Below are 20,725 nucleotides of genomic sequence, written 5' to 3'. Positions count from 1 at the left end.
AGATAGATGCATACTGTCATTTTAGTTATTAAATTTGATGTAGCTAAAAAAGGGGGCCTGTGAACTATATATGAAAAGCAGCTTAAAAAGGGGATCTTTTGTTGGAAAATTTTGCTGTAAACTATAAATCAGTCTACAGGAATTTCTTACTGGTATTACAACACGTTCTGAGTACGTTCACTATTAAAAATATCAAATTTTTATTATGACAATGGCAGATTTGACAAATTAGTGTTGCCATATCTCAGAACTTAAGTAACATCCCCCGTATATGATACATTACACATTTTTTTCAACCAAAACATTTTTTTTGTGTGTAATAATTTGTAATTTTTCAAAACTATGCTAACTATTTGTGGTATTCTTTTCCTATTAAAAAAAATGTTTTCTAATAAATTTATCATTGTCATTGTACTGATTCACATTTTAAGCGACTGATTCAATCAAAAGCTATTTGTTGTCATAGCTTTTCATCCTCGCTTTTTCCCATTCAATTAAATGCATTTTCTTTATTTTGCAGCTGTTCCTCGTTTTCGTAATTCCATCGCCGGTTCTATGGCTGAAAATTGTCGTCCAGTGGCACGACCACAATCAGTCATATCAATGTCGAGTATTTCGTCGAGTAGTACAAGTTCTGGAGGATCAGCTGGAACTCCAACAGGACCGGCTCCATTAGGTTTTGAAAATTGTGAAGGATCACAGAGTTTTAACAAATCTTCCACATTGAATAGCCAATGTTCTGTAGGTAAGCATCACTACAAGAATTTAATATATCAAAAAATAAATATTTTTATATATTTATAGAAAGTGGCATCATAGCGGATATGTCTATGGGTTCTGACGAATTTTCTGAACAAGCACCGACAGGCCTTTAAGAACATTAAGAAAATTTCTCGTTTTGGCTGTTTTAAGTCAACACACACCATGTGCCAGGTTATATTTCTAATTATCATTAAGTATTTTTTTCATTTTAAACATAAATCATTTTATAGATTGATAAATTTAATTTATATTTGTAAATATTACTAAATTTTATGTTCCTCAAATTATTTCGGCTCCATATCGGTCCCAAAATCCTCTCGCAGATAATTGAAACCACTCAAAAACAAATTTTTAATATTAAAAAAAGTTTGTTGTTGAAAATATTTCAATTTCTAGCAAGTATATAGATGTAATAAAACATATATAGTAGAATCTATTGCATGAATTGAAATTTTTTAAATATTAAAATGCATTAGATTTCACTTCTGAAATTATTATTTGTATTTTATAGATTGTAGACCACATATGAGGTATTATAAAGTTCTCACTTCCCAATTTATTTCAGTCAAAAATAATATTTATTCAATTTAATATTTTTCTATTCTTAAAAATCATAAAGCCGGTTCTGAACTAAAGCATACCAGTTTTCTTAGTTACTTGAAGACAGCTGCATTTCTTCTTACACTATTAGATTGGTTTTTATCTCTATAAACTTACAACCACGTTGATGTTTGACTCACGACTCACGAAAACTGGTTGAAAGCTAATAGTAATCGAGACCAAACATTATAAATGTAGAATACTTAACAGAAAATGTTGAAATAATATCAATTCATTGAATTTCATTCACAATAATGAATTTTTTTAACAAAATTGAATTATAATGTGTTATATAGTGATTATATAATATTGTGAAATAATAATACAGTGAAATTTTTTATAATCTCGTTTCTAGTAAGTAGAGTTTCGGAAACGTATTGATATTTAAAAATTACATTGACTAGGAATTTTAAATTACCTTACTTGGTCTGCATATACATGTAGTGAATAATAGAGTACCTTTATAAAAAAATAAAACATATTTTATTATCATTGAATATTTTATTTATTATTTTATACTGAAAATTCGACAAATAATATTTAGGAGTTGAATGATGGCCTAAATCGGTGTTATTCTTAGAATAAACAAAGTTTGTCATATAATAACATCGTTTTAGTGACAAAAAGTCATTTTAACCTTCAAAAATTATTTGTTAATGCGTACTTAAATAATGTTATCAGTTTTATACTATCTAGCAGTATATCATTGATACTGGCACGTTTAGAGAATCAGTACTTCTTTGATATTGACAACAAACAATTCTTCTTCTTATTTATGGTCATATTTCGTATACAAAACAAGCCATTAACTTTATTCTTCTTTCATTTTTATTTTGATAAGCAAAGATTGACTCTTTTTTTCAAATGTTTCCATTAATTTTTGTTTTGTTACTGATATTGCTGCTAAAACTTAAATAAAACACCATAGATTCAGGGAATTGATCACGTGCTTTGTACATATATATACAATATTTTCAGTCATTAATACCTGATCACTAATACAAAAAATAGATTTAAACGAATTTTTGTAAATGCATGGATTTTTTTATAATATACTGTGTAGTCATATTCAAAAAATAATGGAATATATAAATATAATGTAAAAAGGAAATTTGTGTATTTGTTTTTAACCTTACATGCCATTTTCCCAATCCTTCTTACAAAGGAATTTATACATAGTCGTATATACGAGGTATATTTGTAAAGTAAGGTAAGTCATTTCCTTTATTTTCCACGAGAACGCTACGATCGCAGTCGCTTGTCACAATTTTAATCAAATGTTAGGTTATGTGTACGTTATTATGGTTGGTCAGGAATTATATTTATGAGAAAATTCAGAGGCTCAATTTCTGAATTCAAGGATAGTTAAACAAAGTAAAATTCATTAACAAATTTTAAAAATGTATAGAGAAACATATTCTTAATTCAAAGATAGTACAATGAGTTTGAAAAAATAAGTAGCTTCAGTTACGTTATTTTTCATCATTTTCCGAACTTGGCTTCTCCATCTGAAGTTTTTCCTATGGAGATTAATACAGTATATTAGATTTGACAAAATTTTACAAATTTATGTGATTATACATCAATTACTTATAATATAAAATGAAAACTAAAAGAAAATATAAAAATAATGATTTATTTGACCACATACAAGATGGATGCCACACGTTTACCAATTTTTCGGATATAATCCACACCTAATACACTAGCGATGATTTCACTTACACTTTAATTACAAAAAATATTCAACCTTGTGCCGTTTGTATGAAACGTCTATAAAATAGGTGGTTTGTAATTAGGACACGAAATGAAGTCAAGAATATAATAATTTAGTAATTAGTCAATATTTTTATATTATAAAGATAATTATTGTGTTGAGCTTTCTATTGTCTCTAGTGGAAACTAATATTAATTAATTTTCTTACAGATTTCTGTAACGAAACAATTATCACTAATTGTTTATAATCGAAAATGCTAGATGGCGAAAGTAGTATCGAATAGTTTTATGTTATTGTCCTCCAAGTAACAGAAAAATATCAATTATAATCTGATTATCAAAATTTATTTAATCTAAAATTTTAGAAAATGTCAATACGTGATGAATTCAATTTTATATAGATTTCTTCTTGCATGAAATTATGACCAATTTCTACTATTTATCAGTTATAAATAATATCACTAGATGACACAAGTAGTATTAAATAATTTATTTTTTACAATGTTTTAGCTTTATTTGTTTTTAAGCATTAATAATAATAATAATGAATATACGTAGTTTTTTCTACAAATGTTTTATACTAGACAACAAAAAATTCTATGTTTATATTTATACAGATTCCTGCTAAAAGTCGTAATTAAAAATCATTTATTAACAGTACCGCTAGATGGCGGTTGCAGTAACAAATCGAGAATTTGATGTGAATATTTTCTACAGTATTTGGTATCATTTTATGATTTTGTTCTATATATTTATGGCTATTTGTATTGTTAACTTAAAATTATATTATTTGTTGTACCCATATGGGAAGAATTAGTAATGATCAATTAAAGTTTATTTCGTACGTTTATTCAAAGAAACTATAATTAAAACTCTCGCCGTCTTCAAAGTTTTCCACCAATAGATCTATTTTCTCCAAGATTTCGTATTGTCTAGAAGTTAGAAGTTCTTAATTTCAACGAAACTAAACCATAAAACTAGAAACTGCATTATAGTTTGAATTTTAGTAAAATTCTAGACAGGAATACTTTCCCAAAACATTCCACGTTTAATTAAGCTCTAACATATTTTCCAGTTACAATAAATTAGCAAAGTTTCAACGTAAAGTGCAGTTATATCAACGCAATAAATTTTAACATGAAGGTAAACGGCTAAACGCGATATATAAAAAAAATCTACTTCATGTAGTTAATAGAGATGGAAAATGAATCTCACAACGTCCCATTGTTATATTAAAAAAAACTATTGACGGTAAAATTTATATCGTCAAAGTACCAATCATAATCATAATTGCGTCACTAAAAGATGCAATTACGAGAAGTAATACTAAAAATACATTTTCATTGTTTCTTCTTAGATGGTATTAACCCAAGAAAATGTACGACAATTAATCTTTCCTCAAAAGGCAATTGCAACCTCACAAAAAGCCACTAATGTACAAAAGAAACCTTCGAGTTCGTTCAGATATTCAAAGAAAATGAAACCAGAATTCTCCTTTATATAAATAAAAGAGAATTAATATCAACGTCGAGGAGCTTACGAAATTATTTCCCTTTCAAATCTACATTATTCACCAAGTATTTGATTCAAGAATTTTGTTTACTCAATACTGCGTTTATTTATTATGAAAATAAATCGAAATAGTTGTAGAATCACAAATAGAAATTAAAAACTGGTAGAGTTGTGAGAAGTAATTTCCATCTCTATACCTGCTTGTTAGTACCTCAATGTAAATATTATTTTTACAGTTTCCTGTGTACGCATCAGAAAAATTAACCTTTCAAATTTGTGGTTCAGATGGCGCTGTTAGTAGACACTTGAATAACTTTATTTACCATCACATTAAAAACTTGTGAAAAAAATAAATTTTCGAATTTGATTGATGTACATTTATCATGCTCTAGTTGTATCTCTCATATACTCACGTTTATATTACGTTTGAAACCCGCTGTTGTATTTACGAATATTGACAAAATCTATTTAAAACTGAACATATATATCTTTTTTATATTTTCTTAGGTTAGAAATTCTATAAACGTGTATCATTCGTATTTTTATTTGGACACAAATATTTCATATTTTCAAAGATGAAACGATATTTTGAATACGTAATCCATCTCTTCAACGCCAATACAAAAGAAAACGAGTCGATGTTTTCTGTAAAACCAGCGAATTGAACAATTCGGACTGGAAATGATTCTGGAATATACAAAATGACTCACCAAACTCAAGCATATACAAGTTATATACACAGGACCGTACTAAGTGCCTGTAAACTATTAATATTAATTTTATGTTATTTATATATAACAAATTTTTCGTTCCATTTTATTGTGATGATATTATTGAATAAAAAGATAAACGTCGATTGTATATGGGGGAGGATCAAGAAGTCAGCTACCGAAAGATCAACAGGGAGACTTCCAAAGAGATGAGTCGAATCATGGACATCGTCGGGGAACTGTCGCTTTAACAAGCGCCCGAAGACATAGATTATGAGAACGAAATCGCTATTTACATTTTCTCGAAGTGTGAAAACTACAGAGCTCCAGAGTACTACACCTGGAAGCGTGTGAAATGAAATACTGAAGTAACGAAAGTTATTGTTGGTTAATATTTGTTTTGTTTAAAATTTTTGTGCATATTGTTACGAATTCGTCCACGACACGGACCGTGAAGCCGATACTGTCCGGTTAATTATAAAATTCGGGAAATTCGCGACGACTCTAACTCTTTTATAGTATCCTCTAGTTCTATGATAGAAACGAGAAACGACTCTATGTTTTCAATAACACTCAATGAGGGAAAAGTGGCATCTGTAAATAATAAAGAGGTAGATAGAACAGATGTTCCAGCCGCAATATAAAGATGAGTTTGCATGCATATATTGCGTCGCAGCCGGGCGAAATTCAAAATAGGAATGTGTATATATATATATCCTCGGTCGTATTGGTCTTTGGAGAGAAACGCTTCTACATTTCCGTCTTACTTAACTATGCATTAAAATATCTGGATGGGATGTGTTCATGGACCGTTTCGCAGATATGAATACGGATAACTGAACGTTTTTCGGCTTATTTCGTTCAATTAGGGTGAATTTTCTTTATACCTGGTGGAATAAAATGAAAAATTGTACGGTATCTCGAGAGAAAATTATTGCCAAGTACTTGGGGTGATGTCTTCGTTACTGTTTTTCACCGCGTTGCTTGGAATTATTATTAATAGTTACCAGATAATAATAATTAACTGATATTTATATAATTCATCATAAATTTCGTATCTTAAGACGTTTGTTTATACAATGCTTTTATTTGAAAAGCTTTAACCTTTCGTTATCAACAGGAAAATATTGGGTAGCAAAGTTTAAACAAGACCGTACGTTCTGTGAAGACCAGCAACGCAGTGGTCGATCAAATGAGGTCACGACTCCAGAAATGTTGAAGTAAATCCACTGGATCATCGTCGGCTGGAAGTGCACGAGCTGGTAGACTTAGTAGACATTTCAAAAAGGAAATTTGGACATGAGAAAACTATGTACAAGATTGGTGCCGCGTTTGCTTTACAAAGGAACAAAACAGCGTCTTGAAGATGTTTCCATCGAGCTTTTATCCACAGAAATAAAGCAAAATTTTAGCGATTTTTCTTAATCGTGGGTCAATCACTTCACATCGAAACAAAAAAACAATCAAAATAATTTACTGAAAAAGCAGAACTGGCTCCAGAGAATGTAAATACCGTTACATCTGTATGTAAATTCATGGCGTCGGTTTTTTTTGGGATTTACGTAGGATAATTATCTTGAGAAAGGAAAAATCAAGAAGAAAGAAAGAAGAAATCTAGTAAAAACGACCGCAATTAGATAAGATATGAATTAGAGTTTGAATCGTCAGATTTAGCCCCATCGGATTATTTTCTTGGTAGTCAAAGACTTTCCGACAATGAAGAAGTGGCTGTCCTTAGTTATTTTGAGAAGCTTGGCGATTCTTATTATAAAAAAGGTATCAAACTTATTTACAATCGCTGTGAAAAGTGTATGGAGCTAAAAGGAGATTACGTTGGAAAATAAATATATTTTTTTTCAAAATTTTAATGTTTTTTTTTTGGGACAAACATAATTCTTTTCCCTATGGTTTCCTTATTTGATATCTCGAGTTCTAATTGAGTTAAGTTGTTTAATTTAGTCTAAGAACCTTTAATAAAATGAGTTATTTCATTTGAGATATATTATGAGTGAGTTGATTCAATTTGAAGATAAATTTTATAACGAATATATAATTATCCGTATATTTATAGCTGCAGGTGTCAACTGGTTGATTTTGAATGGAAATGTAAACTGATTTCATATATATATTTCATCGTTATTTTTGTACCACTTTTTGTAGTCATGTTTTCGTGGGTTTTCTTCTTCTTCTTTTCTCATTTCTTTTTGATTCTGTTACTTTTCTTATTAAGCTTTGTGGTGTTTCTTGTTGTTTATTACAAATTTCCATAAAATCTATAACGTTTAAAAATATATAAAAAAATAAAATCAGTTTTCGAGATCAAATTTTCAAAATTTGAAAGTAATGACTTTTTTTAGAAACATCTCTTCTATCTTTTCCTATAATATCAAATCGATTTTGTTACTTACCTTATAAATAGAATCAAATTTTTGTAAAATAAAATCTTTTTTCTAAATATGGTTCTTTATTTTTGAAACCTAAAATTTTCTCGTACGACCAAAAATGACAGAAATATCAATTCTTGAAGCTGTGCTTGCAAACTGAGTTTAGAGAAATCAAAAATTTTCCATCTTTCCTGGACTATGAAATATAGAGATGTAAAATTAAAATTTTTACGAATTTCGATATATTTTGAACTCCATCATGTGCAAAGTGTAGTTTAAGAAACAGCATATACAAACGACATCTATTTGTACAAGTTTTTAGGGAAAACCTACGGATTCGAAAGTTTTCACCGACTGCGTCTTTTTACCGGTAGGAAGTTAAAGTCTTCTCATAAATATGAGCTCCAGAAACTTCATAAACTTACTTCAGAGATATTATCGGGAAAATTTCTATGGGAACATTGATGCTACAAATACCAGATCGCAAACTTTAGTTTGGAAATGATTTATTATGTACAAAGTTACTTCAATAGGTAAAAATTTCAAAAAACGAAACAGGAGTTGGGGAAACGAATGGGTTTTTGTGAGAATTTTCATTCATAAATATGAAATGAATGATTCCGAAAAAAATCATTGAATCGTTTTGGCGTGAAAAGTCTCCAAAGACAAGGTTTCGACAAATGGAAGTTGCCTTATACTATTGGAATGTGATAACCAGGAAGGATTAAGTTCGATTTCTATCCACCGAAGATGGTACGTAGAAAATATAAGGTGAATCGTAGATTAAGTTATAAGATGGAGGACCTCCACCAGTTTTTTCACGATTCCAAAATGACGTATATGTTCCATAAGTTTTTTTAAACGGTACAAACCAGAAGGTGAACTTGTGGATACATTCTGTATCGCATGATTAAGTAATTGCTTTTAAATAATGAACTTAGCGACTAATTTACGTATAGAGATTAAATGCACCCTTTAATTTTTGAGATAAATGTACATGTTCAATTAAGGGAGTGGATAATTTTGGCTAGTACGTGAAAAAGAGAGATTATGGTTTTTTTGGGTTCTACGTCCCGTTTTCTTTGTCACGATCAATTTTGTTGTTTATAATTTCGAGTAATAAGATAAAGAAAACTATTAATTTTGATTTTACGCCCGAATTTTTTTTCACCACTTACACATATGTCCCATAAATATACTACGCTTCTCTTTACTGCTTTCTACAAACCTGTCTACCTCTTGAAAATTTATTGTTTTCAATAGAAATTCGATTTGCAGGACAACATATTTTTCACTTACGATTTATTTGGAAGGTATTCGAATTCTACAGAAATCGCACCCCGGTGTTGTGTCACAGGGTGAAATATAGTCTTTTCTCGCTTTTGCGGATTTACGGTAATTATCTGCGGGCAAACAAACATGTTCCTAGAAATTCCTAGCGGCTACTATGAAAATACGAATTCGATTTACTATAAAAATTTATAAACTTTCTGATCAACTTCTTTAACCTAAAAATTTTAGTTTTTTCCCAAATCGTATACGAATTGGGACTAATTTGTCTCATTTTTCCTAGTAATCTCCAATTTTTTATTGTTGATAAATCAATCAAAATGAAACAGATTAAATTTCGTTCTATTTATATTTTTGATTCCAGATTTTACAAAAAATTCTCCTCCAACAAACAGATTCTTCATTCAATCTATTTTTTATCAAATTATGTATGGGGAGCTACTATGAAAATACGAATTCGATTTACTATAAATAATTTATAAACACTTTGATTAGTTTTTGATTTTTTTCGTTCTCAAATACAAACAAGTTTCTTTAGTCTAGAAATTTTTAAGTTATTTTAAGAAGAAAAAAAAATTCTATACATTATATTAATAGTTGTACAATTAAAAGTGCAGGATTTATTTTTTTTCTCAAATCGTATACGAATTGGGACTAAATTGTCTCATTTTTCCTAGTAATCTCCAATTTTTTATTGTTGATAAATCAATCAAAATGAAACAGATTAAATTTCGTTCTATATATATTTTTGATTCCAGATTTTACAAAAAATTCTCCTCCAACAAACAGATTCTTCATTCAATCTATTTTTCATTAAGTTATGTATATATCTGATAAGTTTGTTTTAGGCAATGAACTCTACATGAAAATAATGTTGTGACGTAAAAAATTCTTTTACAATCTATACATAACAAAAATAGATTTTTTACAAAAATTCCTTGACTCGATAAAATTCAAGGTTTAGAAGATATTTAGATTTTTAGATCGTTCGCCATAAAGAGACATTCTGAAGAAAATTATCATAAAATACTAACAGTTGGTATTAAAACCCTATCCTAAAAGCCTGTCACTAAAATTTTCTACCAACTTCTGTAGTTTACAGTGGATATTTTTTTGAACTTGGAAGAGCTTTCCACCAAGAATCTGCGTCACAATGGATGTTTATTTCATCGATTATCTCGTTCTATGTGTTTATCGGTGTTGCTTATACTATATCAAGCTTCTAAGATTTCCTAAGAAATTAGTCTATTGTACTTAAATCAGGGGAACGTGGTCTTCATGCAAATGGACTGATCTACCTATTAGAAAAAATGTTATTTAGATGATTTTTTACGTTATTTAGGTAGTAGGGCTTGCAATTTTCAATTTTATTTATGACGAACGATATAAAAATCTATATATCTCCTAAACCATAAATTTTATCGAGTTAAAATTATACAGGTTGTCTCTTTAAGAGTTACGGATTGTTAACCATTGGGCATGACCCGCCCCTGGCCTTCAGATTTTTAGCTGTTAATTAAATAAACAAAACTACATCAAATAATCGAGAAATTAGAATATATTGAATAATTCATCATATTTTTCATTGAAAAAACGAATTTTTCAATCGAAATTCGACCCGAATATAATAAAGGTCAAAGTACGTCCAACAATATTTCTTTATGCGCCTTTTTACCCTATTATACAATACCTACACCTCCCGTAAGTCGGAAAAACAGAATTTTCCGCGAATAAAATCGGAAAAGGTCGAGTTGTACCGATTGACTGTCGCGATGCGCCAATGTTTACTACTCGACGTCGAGACGCTTTTCTTTAGTTTGTCGCATCGCGTCGTTCAGCGTCGATCGCTGATAAAAAATAACTTAGACGTATGTACTTACGCCGGTACGTGTTGTGGACTTTTTTGCGTGATCAGTTTTTTCTTAAAAACAAGGGAAATTTTTAAAAACAAGGGTAAGTTCGAAAAAAAAAAGATTATAATGAGTAAGTTATCAACAATATTTAATTTAACTCTTAAATGATGAGAGATATTTTTCACTAATTTTACTAATTTTCTAAATTATAAACAAACCGAAATCAATTGAATTCTGTTTAAAACATTAGTACAATAAACAACATCTTTAATTATTGTTTTAATTTTGAAATATATATATATTCTTAAATTTATTATTTCAATATAAAATTAGATCAAGATATTTTGAAAACATAACTTAGAAATATATTTGATGGATTGGGTTTATTTCAAACAGATCTTACAGTGAGATTGAACGGATCAGTTTAACCTTGCAGGTGTTTTTTAAGGTAAATAAATGAATTATGAATGTTTAATAAAATCCAAATGTGAGTTGATAAATTGAGCCTCTAAACCCATTTGATAGAGCGTATCTACTAATCCTTCTAAATCATGATGATACCCAATTTGGTTTTACAAATGTCTCTAAATAATCACTGTCGAACTAGTAAATAATTACCCCATTAAAAATGAAGAGAAAGAAAGTTTTTTCATATGGTAATAACGTATGTTTTACCATAAAGTCTTATTCATAATTTGGAAGTAATAAGAAACTTTTATATGTATATTTTTACGAGACGAACAACAAAAAAAACTGTTGAGAAAGCAAAAGACAGAGTCAACGTTTTCGAAATAGAGAAAAAACTTTTATGGGGTCGAGAAAAAACGAAAACTGTAGATTTTGAAAGGTATATTAACAATTAAATTAGTAGAAGACAAACTTTTTGGTCAGATTCAAGGATACCATTCGTACCAAAACAAAATAACGACATATAACCGTCAAATTGAAGTTATTTGGACAAATTTGTCTCGCAAAGTCTACGATGGTGGTTGCAGAAGTACTTAGCCCAACAAAGAAAACAAAAAAATATAGTTTAATATCCTTTTTATAATAAGAATCATTATTAAATGAGAATAATCCTAGGGGATTAGATCTGGCGAATAGGATGTATGAAATTGCAATTCAAACTTCATTCATGGTATAATTTTGTCCAAATTTTTGTCAGGGTTAAAGCTTAACTTCAACTTTTTTTACAATTGTCATTTGCTACTTTGATTTTATTTGCTTGTTTTTACTATTTCCTTTTTCTCCTGCACTATATCAATATTTTCAAAAATAATAAGGATCAGATTTAATTTTGAGTGCGTTTGGTAATAAATGACTGTTCCAGTTAAACGAAAAGGAAAACTTTCGAAACAATTTGTTTAAAACTATTTTTTAAAAACCTTTCCGCTGTCAGAAGAAGAATGCTATTAAATTGAAACTATATTTCATTTTCCGAAGACTTTCAAAAAGAATGTTTGTCTTATAAAAAGAGTCATAGTAGGTCACCTTTTTATTGGATTAAAAAGAAACAAGCGATTCTTTATAGCTTCTATCTACACAGTTAAAATCAGTTTTCCATAAACTAAAATCTATTTAGAGAAAATTTACAGTCGAAAAGTTATTTGGTGCTATGTGATTACTAAGACACTAAAGATAGTAAAAGTATCTGAAAAGGTCATTACGTTAATGGGTTCCACAGGATTTTAGACGAGGAACTGGAAGATCCAGAGTCACCATTAATTCAAATAACTACTTTATCCTGAGAAAATATTTTTTTATTGCTACAAGTGTTTTGTTTGTTTAGTTTTCTTGTTGATAATGTCAGAGACTTAATAGACAAAATCAAAATATCCTTCAACTATCTTTCCATCAAACATGTTTGGAATCAATCACAAAAAAACACGATCAGGCACTAGAAACCATGTTTCTTTGTAAAAAAGAGTTTTTGGAAGCGTTTATTATCAAGTTTAATTTCGAGCTGGGATCAGAGAAAGTGCTAAACAAGGAATGTTCCCATCAATTCTCGTACGACAATACGTTGACAATTAAAAATGTCAATTGTTAGACTTAACATATTAATATCAGCGTTGCCATATCTCTAAACTGTAGCAAAACTTTAAATATTTCTTATATTCTATGGAAATGAATTTAACAGTGTAAATAATAGTGTCCCGTTTTTGTGAAAAATATCCTCGTAAGACAGTGTTAGTCCCTTACAATTTTACAGTCAATATTTGGTGAACTAAATTGACATCCTTACTCTTTGGGATAAAGTCCTGCCGTTTAATATCCCGATGAATTTAATAACACAAAAATAAAAATACGAAATTGTTTACGTCTAAAGCGTTTTTAATTTTAAAAAAGAAAATTACGGTTTTAGTGCATTTTTTTATATTTTAAAATTCTCAATATTTATAATAATATAAAAATACGCGCTCTAGTAATTGATTTTTTTTTCTGTGTCTTCTAATACTAGAAAATTCCTGTTATATTCGACATCCACTTTACTATGTTATTTCTTGTAACCGAAATAATTACACGGCTTTGAAAACATGCTTCTGTCTACCGTATTTCGCAGTAAATTGCAGTAGACACTTCTGGAAAGTCCAAGACAAGACCTACTTAGGTATTTGTCTTGTTATAGAGGTTTAATGAGCTCTAATATAAGCTACAAACGAACTTGCTTATATTTCGACTAATGAATAATTAAAAGCGAACTTGTAGTATTTATCTTTTCTTCTGTTGGCAGTTGAAGTAGCACCAATTCCATGGAATTAGTTTAGAATCTCCTCAGTCGTAATTTCCGGAAAACGAAATTAGTTCCTATTGTTTGGAAGCAATTTATTTCGATTTTTCCCTGGTATTAAATAAGCAACAAGTTTGAGGAATATGTATGGATTGTGGGGGTTCAAAAATCGTTCTCGGAAAATCTTAAAACAATCATTGTTATAATAAAATAAATATATGACGAAATGATCGAATTTTTTAATAGTTTTAGAAAAATTAATAAATCAAATCCACACTGTTAACGAAGATAAAATATATCTAGAAATGGAAGTTTCCATGGAAAGTTTTAGGGAATTGGTACCAAAGTACCTGGTATAACAAACAAAGCTCCATAAACTTTTCCCAATGATGTTTAATGAGTCAAGCTTCTCAAAATAGTCATTAACCGACATCACCTCTTCATTGTTGGATAATCTTTAATCACCACAGAGCTACATTGTAGATTTTCTTCAATATTTTTGGAATCGTCAGCTCATTTGATCGACCACTACCATTTTGGTCATCGCAGGTCGAACGGCTTCGTTTTACTTTTGATAACGGATCAGTCTCACCCAGAGTAGAATCTAGTTCATATTGGTTGAGCTAAAGCCTTTAAAATAATAGTATATCAATTTTTTCCATGTTTATATGAGTTCTTGAACCTATACACATGTTGTTTGTCTTGTTTATTATCTTTGAGAGTTTAGAAGCATGAATTGTTAATACAGGAAATTGCCAAAAAAGTACGAAAATAAATAATCAATTAGCTTTGATTAGTTTGAAATACTCAGTTTCTTGGAGATGGAGATAAATTTTTTACAAAGAATTTCAAAAAATGCATGATTTTTCTATATTTACCATTACGTTCGATTGGATTTTTGCAGCTAGTAAGTTATCAAATTCGATCAAATGATGAGGTCTAGGACGACCAGTTCTTTTTTAACTTACTTCAACATGTTCTGTTATCAAATTTATAAAATACTCATGACTTTTCTATATTTTCCATACTATTTTACCTCATTTTCTCATACCACTACGTTCGAGTGGATTTTTGCAGCAAGTAAGTTATCAAATTCGATCAAATGATGAGGTCTAGGACGACCAGTCCTTTTTTAACTTACATCAACATGTTCTGTTATCAAATTTATAAAATACTCATGACTTTTCTATATTTTCTATACTATTATACCTCATTTTCTCATACCACTACGTTCGATTGGATTTTTGCAGCTAGTAAGTTATTAAACTCGATCAAATGATGAGGTCTAGGACGACCAGTCCTTTTTTAACTTACATCAACATGTTCTGTTATCAAATTTATAAAATACTCATGACTTTTCTATATTTTCCATACTATTTTACCTCATTTTCTCATACCACTACGTTCGAGTGGATTTTTGCAGCAAGTAAGTTATCAAATTCGATCAAATGATGAGGTCTAAGATGACCAGTCCTTTTTTAACTTACATCAACATGTTCTGTTATCAAATTTATAAAATACTCATGACTTTTCTATATTTTCTATACTATTATACCTCATTTTCTCATACCACTACGTTCGATTGGATTTTTGCAGCTAGTAAGTTATTAAACTCGATCAAATGATGAGGTCTAGGACGACCAGTCTTTTTTTAACTTACTTCAACATGTTCTGTTATCAAATTTATAAAATACTCATGACTTTTCTATATTTTCTATACTATTTTACCTTATTTTCTCATACCACTACGTTCGATTGGATTTTTGCAGCTAGTAAGTTATTAAACTCGATCAAATGATGAGGTCTAGGACGACCAGTCCTTTTTTAACTTACATCAACATGTTCTGTTATCAAATTTATAAAATACTCATGACTTTTCTATATTTTCTATACTATTTTACCTCATTTTCTCATACCACTACGTTCGATTGGATTTTTGCAGCTAGTAAGTTATTAAACTCGATCAAATGATGAGGTCTAGGACGACCAGTTCTTTTTTAACTTACTTCAACATGTTCTGTTATCAAATTTATAAAATACTCATGACTTTTCTATATTTTCCATACTATTTTACCTCATTTTCTCATACCATTACGTTCGATTGGATTTTTGCAGCTAGTAAGTTATTAAACTCGATCAAATGATGAGGTCTAGGACGACCAGTCCTTTTTTAACTTACATCAACATGTTTTGTAATCAAATTTATGAAATATAATTCAAGTTTTACTATAATGAAAAGTCACGTAAATCGTAGAAGGATCGCGGAATCGCTGAAGGCAGTGGAATCGGTATTGCACGGGGGCGTTCCAACAGCTAGCGGCGGGTCTGATAAGCTTCAATTTCAACAGTCACTTCATCATTTCAACCACAATTTTCATCTCGTATTCTTCTTTTTCATCTACAAGTAACCAATAGTTACCATAAAGAAAATTTGAATAATTCTGAATGTGCTTGTTTGATTTTATAACTTGACTTTAATATAGTTCTAGAAAGTAAATTGTTGTTGAAATATTTTTCGTAAAGTATTGAAATGATTTAATAAAATGTAAATAAAATAATGGTAGTTCAATTAATATATATGGAATGAAAATAAATTTTTTATTACGAAATTTTTAACGTTTTACATGAATTTACAGTTCAATGATTAAATTACTACAATTCCTAATATTTGCGTTACGGAAAATACAAATTCAATATATTCCAATAATCGTTGGTTGATTTTTCATATTTTGATATCATTGGGATTATTCAACTATTTTATATATTATCTCAAAAAAAAGAATATAAAAAACTTCACGTAAACGTTCTTAATTTCAATAACATCATTAAGATAATATTGTTCATTAAGAATTTAGATTTGTATCAAAGTTGACGATGACAATGTAAATAACAAGTTGTGAAGGGGAAGAAAAAACCGAACAATTGTAGTTTCAAGAGTAGCAAATATTTACTTCAAATTCTAAATACGACTAGTTTAAAATGAAAAATAAATGAAAGAAATAATGATTTAAAATAGAACGTCATAAATCCCAGCACTAAAAATTTTTGAAACTTCTGGATAATATAAAGGAGACACTTGTTTTCGGAAATTTTGATTTCCCGGTAAAAGTACATGCGGCTGGGCGTTTCTTATGGCATTTAAAAATCTACCTTTTTAAGAACATTGATTTCGTTTCAAGGAATCAAATCTGAAAATGTTGTTTCGATTTTTACCATCGTTGTATTTTGTTTTTCGATTCGTATTGCTGCTAATTCGATCTATTCTTCAATGTTTCAAAAACAAGATTTCGTTACATCGATCACTCAAAGAGTGCGTCATAATTTACTAAAGTACCAACCTCTATCAGATATAAATCTTCAGGTACCTAGGATTTAAATTTTTCTTTTTCTTTGTTTTATAAAGGCAACCACAACAAATCTTGTAATTGCCCCAAATGTGTTTTGACTTTGGTTGAAAATCGCGTTTACTGCCTTCGGAATTTTCATAATTGCTATGTCTTTTAACTAGCGCTAGATGTATAGTTTATTGAATATGATTTTTAAACTTATGAGATTTGTTTAATAATCAAAATTTTTGCTGACAACTGCCGTTACACCACACATTTCTTTTTTGTTGTTTTATGTTTCTTTGTCTCGTGTCTTTGTTGTATCCGCATGAGTAATAACCAATATTATTCACTCTTATATTATTTTCAATTCATCTCAATACATCTGTTTCGATATTACTCATTGCAGGATGTTATTTAGATCGTTATTTTTGAAAATAAATTATGTCGTACTTAATATTTTAATAACTAAAATTGAGATTGACGTTCTGGCAACAACAAGCTTATTAATTTACAAAAATATGCAAGAAGTTTAACCTGGAATTCCACCTTGTACTCAAATTAAATTCTCATTTTAAAAAACGTAACTAGCATCATTTTTTTATTCTTTCTAGATGTTATTTACATGTTTCTATCTACATTTTCCATGGTAGCTTCATCTCGATCTTTTCTCCACTAATACGGATCTTTTCACCCAATTATCTTCGTCCATTCTGTTTTTTAGCCTTTTTAATTTGACCACATATACCATTTGAGATTGACCATGTAGTTTTTTGATATATGCGTTAGTTCTAATTCTTCATAAAGCATTTAAAATGAAAATATGCAAATTTTTTTCGAGGTTTACAAATTCAATGGAAACGTTCATAATTAATGGCTGCCCAAGAAAATCCTAAACACGTGGTATCTCCAAACTACGATAGCATAGCAACAGCGGTTTTTGAAATATCTTCTCTTCAAACGTTTTGTTTCCTCTCGTCAGTTTTTTGTTATTTTTTCCTAATTCCATCTGTTTCCTTTGTCACTGTCACTTCCAAATATTCGAATTCCTAGACTTTACCAATTCTACACTTCTTGTTTCACCCTGTCGTCACTTTTAATTGGTTTAAAAGTTATTCAAATCCTCTTCCATATCCTTATATTTGATCTTTTGTCCATTTATACGGAGTCCATAATTTTTTAATTTCTTTTTAAATAGTACATCATTTCTAGATCTTCTTTATGAGTACAACATCATCTGCAGTTTGTTTTTTGTGGTTGTAAATCATCCTCTAGGTTTGGATGCCTTTACTTCTCGGAATCATTTCAAAACGTTGAAGAACAATATTGATAGTGAGTTTTGTTTCAAAATTTTGTTCCAAATCAAGAAACTGACAGAAAAAAGAAAGTAAAACTCGATTTTACTGAAAAATATTGGTTTCAAAAGGGAAGAAATTAGCAAAAATGAAAGAATTAACAATAGAAACATTGAAATTGCATAAATACTGGAAGAAGCTTCGAAATTAAAAAAATAGATAATATAGCTGATTAATTTCATTTTTTGTTTGTTATACTATAGATATTTTCATACTAATATCGAAAAGAAGGAGTATAATACTTTTTTTTTCTATTTCAAGTGTCCATTATGATCATAAATGCTGCAGCGTTTTCGGTTCGATAAATAAATTCAAATTTCCGAACGATTGGATCAGATTTGCTGAGACCCCGGGGCATATTTTTTGTTCAATGGTAATTGTATACGTGTTCGCACCTAATATTTCAAAAATGTAATACGAAATTGATTTTTCGAAGTTTTATTCACATTCCCTAGTTTCGTTCTTCCATTCCATTCCTCATTTTTTAATAGATCATCAAACCGTTCGATCCAAACGAAACTAGATATAACTAGATTATCTAATAACTTGTTAATTATTTGTTGCGTGAGAATCATTTCTTAAAAAAGTGTTAATATAGATATAGTGTGGGTTAAATTATAAGACGACATACTGTCGATTGGATTTCTCAGAAAGACAGTTCATTTAAAAACAAACACGTCAGCAACGACAAAAGACAAGTAATTCATTTCCGGTTGATTTCAGATCAAATTGACTGTAAGATGTGAGGGCAATCTGGGTTAAATCACAGGGTATTTCGATCAGATGTAGTTCGATGGTTTGACTATTCAAAAACGTTTTGTTTGAACTGATCTACAAGTTCTGTATACCACAATTTTGTTTTGTCTTCTCTTTGCCTGTCTAATTTATTTATATTTCTCTTTTTGTTTTATCATCTTCTCTATCAATGTCAACTTCTGCTATAACTAATTCCATGTATTAGTTTTTGGGTAGTAATTGGATAAATGAACAAAACTGAAATTTAGATAGTTGAGTATCAACTTTTTCAAAACAAAAAATTACTTTTATATATGTGGTGTATATGCAATGTTTTTTAAAAGTAATAATGCCACATGAATAACACGTAATTTTCTATGTTTCATAGTTTTATTATTAGTTTTTCGAAATACGTTTTACCAGTATCATAAAATTAATAAAAATGTCGATTATATTCACCATGTGTGCTCAAATATTGGCCAATTATTCTTGTTTACAAATTTCGTTCTTTTATAAAAAGGAAAAACCGTGGGTGGTGCTTTCTTAGTAGGGGGTAGATTATTTATCTATCTTCTCAAACAAGTGGGAATCTCAATGAATTTTATCTTTAAGAATGTTAGAAGAAAAAGATTTTCATGGTATTGAATATGTTTTAGAATTTTGAAAGTAACTGAACACACTTCTTTGATTTATTTAACAAGACTTCTTTATTAATATAAATCCAGTAGAAATTCTCATTTGAATCAGATTAAATGTCGTGAAGGAATAACTTAAACAGATAAAACAAAGTGAAAAAATCATTGTAGAAAATGTAGCACAAAATTTTGTTTTTTATTAGACCACAGACAAGTTTTTCAAAATGATAAATAGTGTAAGAAAAATAATCGTAGGATGAAACCCGTTAAAAAAAGAGGAGAATAAAAAAAAATAGAGGAAAACTTATTTACGAGCTATCTGAAGTCGAAAAGGGAAAAGGGGTGGGTTTTTAAAAATGAAAAACGGTTTATCTCGAAAGTTGTAAGTAATAGAAAAATCTACCATTTTTGTATTTTTAGTTTTTCATAAAACCTCAAATTTCTTGTGAAAAATATCAAGTTTTTTGGTCTTTCATTTTTATCTTCCACAAAAAACAATCTTTTGCCAAGAAACTTGGTGAGAACTCACCTTTTTATGTCCCGAACACATTGTAATCTATTCAATTTGAAATATTTATTTTTTAATGTTATTTTTACTGCTCAAAAATACCCCAATTTTCAATCTAAAATTCTCGTATCAAAATATCAGTTTTTTTTAAATCGATGAGTTATTAGTTCGTTGGAATCTCCACTTTTCAATGGTGTAAAAAACATGCAAAAAAGGCAAAAATAACAAAAAAAATTTTTCGAATTATTATGTATAATTTTCAGATATTTATTAAAATTATTCTATAGTTAATCATATAATTAGACAGTTAAATTTTAACAAATAAATTGTATAAATAAAAAATTCGGATACGACTCATTATTTTTACCTTTTTTGAAAAAACTCACCATTACAATGGTAAATTTTCTTTCACCATCAGAAAGTGGAGATTTCAACAAACAAAAATCCCAATGATTTTGGAAAAAAGGATAATATTTTGACGGGAGAATTTTCGATTGAAAATTAGGGTCAATATGAAGTTAAAAAATAAATATCTCAAATCGAATAAATCACAGTGTATTTGGGACATAACAATGTTAGTTTTTACCAAGTTGTTTTTCATAAAAAA

General features: G+C 29.1%; 2 protein-coding genes across 6 annotated transcripts in view; both read left to right on the top strand.

The window, feature by feature from the left end:
* LOC130903791 (uncharacterized) overlaps positions 1–2,473 on the top strand; it is a 173,555-nt gene extending 171,082 nt beyond the window's left edge. For all 4 annotated transcript variants that reach the window (XM_057816117.1, XM_057816118.1, XM_057816119.1 and 1 more), the window contains 2 exons: positions 521–745; positions 805–2,473. In XM_057816117.1, coding sequence (XP_057672100.1) covers positions 521–745; positions 805–875 — 296 coding nt within the window. In that variant the 3' untranslated portion in view covers positions 876–2,473. The remainder of the gene's footprint in view (positions 1–520; positions 746–804) is intronic.
* Positions 2,474–10,795: 8,322 nt separating this feature from the next.
* Positions 10,796–20,725, top strand: part of LOC130903888 (heterogeneous nuclear ribonucleoprotein C) — a 213,551-nt gene continuing 203,621 nt past the window's right edge. For both annotated transcript variants that reach the window (XM_057816250.1, XM_057816251.1), the window contains exon 1: positions 10,796–10,928. The gene's annotated coding sequence lies outside the window, so the exon portion shown is untranslated. The remainder of the gene's footprint in view (positions 10,929–20,725) is intronic.

The sequence above is a fragment of the Diorhabda carinulata genome, chromosome 2 (assembly GCF_026250575.1).
Source record: "Diorhabda carinulata isolate Delta chromosome 2, icDioCari1.1, whole genome shotgun sequence".
Lineage (NCBI taxonomy): Eukaryota > Metazoa > Arthropoda > Insecta > Coleoptera > Chrysomelidae > Diorhabda > Diorhabda carinulata.
Note: the sequence above shows the minus strand (reverse complement) of the source record. Positions and strands in the feature narration are given on the sequence as shown.